The 5,044-nt window shown below is 34.8% G+C and overlaps 1 protein-coding gene across 1 annotated transcript; it reads right to left on the bottom strand.

The window, feature by feature from the left end:
• Positions 1 to 3,611: 3,611 nt before the first annotated feature.
• On the bottom strand, positions 3,612 to 4,494 carry LOC133829181 (ethylene-responsive transcription factor RAP2-2-like). The gene has a single exon (XM_062259054.1). The coding sequence runs from the start codon at positions 4,452 to 4,454 to the stop codon at positions 3,651 to 3,653; it is 804 nt and encodes a 267-aa protein (XP_062115038.1). The 5' UTR covers positions 4,455 to 4,494; the 3' UTR covers positions 3,612 to 3,650.
• Between the last annotated feature and the right edge of the window lie 550 nt (positions 4,495 to 5,044).

The following is a 5,044-nucleotide window of genomic DNA, read 5'->3' as shown; positions in this document are numbered from 1 at the left end:
TTCCGGACCAGCTTGGTCAAGGCAGCAATCTGTTCCTCGAGCCTCTTCATATCACTTTTCGGGAGGTCACGTCCCCGGAGCTTGTCATTAATATGATTTCGGAGGTCATCTCCGCGAGGCCGAGCCTTTTCCCCTTTGGCCTTTTCATACTTGGCCTCCAACCTTCTTCTTAGGTCCACCGTGGACCAGTTATCTTCGGAGTGCGAGTTCGCAGCCTGACCGTCCTGATTGACGGAATCACTGGGGCGGTTGTTCCTTCCCCTAGGCCTGGGTGCCTTAGCACCGGGCCCTTTAGGCACAGAGTTCCCCCTTGGGGCTGAAGGACGTCTGGGCTTAGGAGCGCCAGAGACCTTCTGCGCGCGGGGGGGGGGGGGGGGCAGTCGGCCTGGTGATTCACGCCTTTAGGAGGTGCAGGGGCGTCAGCGCGCACAGGCTCTCCAACTTTTTCTTTGCCCTTGTTAGGGGCGGCTTTGGATGGTCCAGCAGCGGCTGGATCCGGCATGGGGGCATCAGCACCACCTCGAACGGAGGCATCCTCGTCCGAGTCGCCTAGATCTCCGAACTTACTTTGGAGGCGTTCCATCATGCGTTGCATTCTTTCGGAGACGCGCTCCTGCTCAGCAAGCTTGGCCTTAGTGGCCACCAGTTCTTCGGCTACTTGGACCAGTTCTGGGTCCTTCTCATAGTAGCAGCCGTCCTTGTAATAACCGTCTTGGACATACTCTTCTTCGTCTTCTAAGTATGTTGTATCTTCGGTACTGACCTGATCCTGGCGGGATGTCGGGTCTTCACCTTGGTAGTCCAAGGGCTCGCTTTGCACCACATCTTCCATCACGGTATCGGGGTTGACCGTAGCATTTTTGTCAACAGCGGATTTTCTCGTAGTCACCATCTCTTTAGTACGAAGTGAATACACAAAACGTACACAGAAAAAGAGCTGACTAATAACTTCCTACAGCTCTCAATGAAAGCACCAAAATGTTTACCGAGTTTTTCGGAAACGAATAACTAACGGAATAATAAAAAGATAAGAACTGTAGAAATGCTGAAATGTAACTAAACAAACGGCGTTTTTACGTGGTTCAGGCGTTAACAAGCCCTAGTCCACGAGTCGATGTTATTATACTTGGAAAAGGTTACAGTAAGATGGCTGGTGCACAAGAACTTCACACCCTCACAGTGTTTCTCTCGGGTTCTCTTGAAGAAGATGAAGCTAGAGAGATTTTAGTAGAGTTTTTGCTATATGATTTGTTTGTCCCCCTTCTTGTAAAATGAAGGGGTCTTTATAGCTAGGGTTTTTGGATTAGGGTTTTTCTCTACATACATGCATCTTAATTACACCAGCCATAAATAGGGATACAATTACTGTAGTAGCATGGCTACAAGACTCTATGTGGGTATATTTACGTGAAAGTATGGGGAACACACAAAGTCAGCCGTCTTTTCCAAGTTGTCAGCGGAACAGTAGGCGAAAAGGTACCCTTAGGCGTGCTGGGATGTGTGCGGCTTTGACCTGACGGGCGTGTCAGGCGGGATCCTGTGTCAGGCGGATATCATTCCAAATATGCCTCCTCCAGGACTTGACCGTTTGGCTTTGTTCCGTGCGAGGCACGGAACTGCTTCCGCGGAGACCACTCGAAGAGCTTCTCCTGGAAGGAGCTTCCCCGAAGGATACCCCTTCGGGAGTCCGGGAGAGTTGACGAGTTTCCGTATTGTGTTTTCTTGGAAGAGTAATCCGGACACCAAGCGGGAGAGGTGAAGCCTTTCTGTTCATCCGCGAGCTCTGGTCACCTATCGTGAAAGACATCGATAATTCTGCTTCCCCGAGGCCATCAATCTAAACGCTATCCGGAAATCTGGATAACATATCTTATGGTGTAAAAGTTAAATATTAAAATTTTGAATAAGAATAAAATATAAAATAATTAAAGGTTCTTCTAAAAAAAATTCATATAAAAACTAATTAATTATTAATTAGACAAATTATAATTACATAATTATTATACTAATAAATAATTAATTTAATTCTTAAATTAGAAACTATTTTAATGTTAATATGTTATAGCAAGTTACTAAAAATATAATCACCATGCTTACACAAATATTGAAAACTTCTCCATATATATATATATATATAAGTATATGTATATTGAAAGGGAAACTTACACTTAAAGGGAAAATATTTAAGATTCTTACTTTTATTTAGTACTAGGTTGAAACAACGTGCAATGCACGTTTGTCTAGTTTTAAAATTGTAAACATTGTCTATAATTTTAATTAAAAATGGCTCACTATTTTTTTTTGAAAAAATATATATATAATAGAATGAATTATACTTTTGTAGTATATATAAATATTTAGATCAATAATCTTTACATATATGACATCTAAACACGATGTTGAAATAGATATATATATTTACATGACTACATGACATATATTTAAAATACAATAATATTTAAAAAGAAATCAATAATAGAAATAAAATAAAAATAAAAAAAATCATAGTGTAGACAATAGTATACATGCATTATCAACTATTTTTAGTTTCTAATGTATCTCACAATATCCTTTGGTGAATTTGATGAAGAAAAAAAGCTTCAATCACTTAATAAAAAATAAACTATCACACAAATTTATAAGATAAAAAAATGATATATGCCTTTATTATTTTTAAATAAATATGATTTAATTATTTAAATTATCATAAAATATCTTTAAAATATCATTTTTTTAGTTAATTAATTAATTTATTTTTGTTTAAGTTTATATTTGTTCTAGTTTTTGAATTCCGTAATAATAACAAAATATTATATATTATATTTTTAATATAAAATTAAGTTTAAGTTTAATTAAATTTTATTTAAGTTATAAAATATATAGTTTTATTATTTTTAAATAATTATAATTGTAAAATATCTAAAAAATATCCTATTTTAATTTGTTTATTTATTTATTTAATTTTATTCATGTTTAAGTCATGTTTACCATCTATGGTTAAATATAAGAATATTGGGATAAATATAAGAATATTTCATTAAAATTAATGAAAAAAAACTGTTAAGTATACATTGTATTAATTACTAACAACTTGAGATAAGCAATAAAAATAAAATTAATTACAGCACCATGCGAAATTTGTGAATATACGTAAATATATATGTATATGTCTGATTAATATAATATATTATCCTTAAGTGAACACCAAGTTTGACTTTACTTCTAAAGTCACTCAACTTTTCAAATTATACAATATGTTAACACAATATATAAACATATATAATCTAGATATATAGGTATCATTTAAGTAAACATATTTGCTTGTTGGACCACTTTCATATAAATATATATATATATATATCAATATATGTGATGAGTTAATACCCAAGATTAATGATATATATCACTACCAAACTATTCTTTGCCCGTGTTGATTAATATAAAGTTAGAAATTATTCTAACTCACAAGTTTCTTAGAATTAGTAGTGCTTCAAATACTTGATCAATTAGCTCATAAATCCATCAAATAAGATTCTAAATATAAACAAAGATGTTAACATATGAACCATTTCCCATCCAGAGACTAGAGTTAACTAACATGAAGCCTCATATGTGTCATTTATTTTTCTTGATCGTACAATTTTTTTCTTCTAACATTGATTGGAAGCACTGAAAGAAGGAGCTACAACAACAGAAGAATAAACCTTAGAACTACCAAGTGAAATTGTAGTACTATTATTACTACTACAAAGCTTGTTACTATTCTTCTTATTATCCCTCTGATCATGATCGTGCTCGTGATCATGATCATGATCGTGCTCGTGATCATGATCATGATTATCGCTGTAATCATAATCATAGTTGGATGAAGAACAAACTATGGTTTCTTCAACCAAAGTATCAAAATCATTATAAACTGAAGAATCAAAGTACTGATCTAGTACTTCTCCCATATTATAATCATTATTATTATTCCATAATGGAATATTCATGTTACAAAAGTTGTTCTTGGCCTTGTTCTTCATGACTGCCTGTTGAAGAAGCTGATAAAGCCTTGGATTATTTTTCCCCAATATGTCGAAGTTTTCTTCACAAGTACTCATAATTCCCTGATTTGGGAAGTTGGTCTTGGCATTTCTTCCTCTCAAAAGCCTTGCAGCCCTATCATAGGCCAAGGCAGCATCCTCTGGTGTGTCAAAAGTCCCTAACCAAAGCCTTAGCTTTTGATTTGAGTCCTTAATCTCGGCAACCCATCTTCCTGATGGCCTCTGTCTCACCCCTAGATACCTTCTTTGTACTCTATTTTTCAACACGACTGATCTTTTAGGAGGCATAGAGCTATGATCCTCACTATCATGAAACTTTTCAGGTTCAATATATAGTTTTGGGGAGTGATTTGAACATGGGATTTGAGAGTCAAATGGGATATTTGAGTTGATCTCTATGATATCCATGGGAAAGGAGAAAAGTGTTGGTCTTAATTACTTTGGCTTAATTAGCTAGATGAGAGGGAACAATGAACTTATGTGCAGATAATGATGTTATATATGTAGACACATAACATACGCAGTGTATATTAGAATAATGATTATAAGAATTATACAAATGTATTTAGAATGACATGTTGGTCATTGTCTTGGCTTCGTTTGGTTTTGTTTTTTTATGAAGGAATATCTGTATCATGACATATTACAATAGTAATACTTATTACAAAAAACATGTAGATTCTTATCATTTATGGGATAGAAAATATACCAAAAACAACTTAAAATAATGTCTAAAACATTATTATGCAACGTCAGTTTAGATCAGTCCATAGTGTTGATTAACTTGGCACCTTTTATTGATTGACCATAGTTTGGAAGTAGGGCTATGTCTTTGTACTTGTTCGACACGTTGGAGAAGCTTAATATTTAGGGCTTAATTTTTATTTTATTTATATTTTGTCAGATAGCAGCCTTATAGTAAGGAGACACCACGTAAGAAACAAATTTGGCACATGAAACATCACTAATGTATCAGGAAATGTTTTGAAAAATTAAAA

The sequence above is a fragment of the Humulus lupulus genome, chromosome 4, assembly GCF_963169125.1.
Source record: "Humulus lupulus chromosome 4, drHumLupu1.1, whole genome shotgun sequence".
NCBI classification, from domain to species: Eukaryota; Viridiplantae; Streptophyta; class Magnoliopsida; order Rosales; family Cannabaceae; genus Humulus; species Humulus lupulus.
The sequence above is the reverse complement of the archived record's forward strand: the minus strand, read 5'-3'. Positions and strand labels throughout refer to the sequence as shown.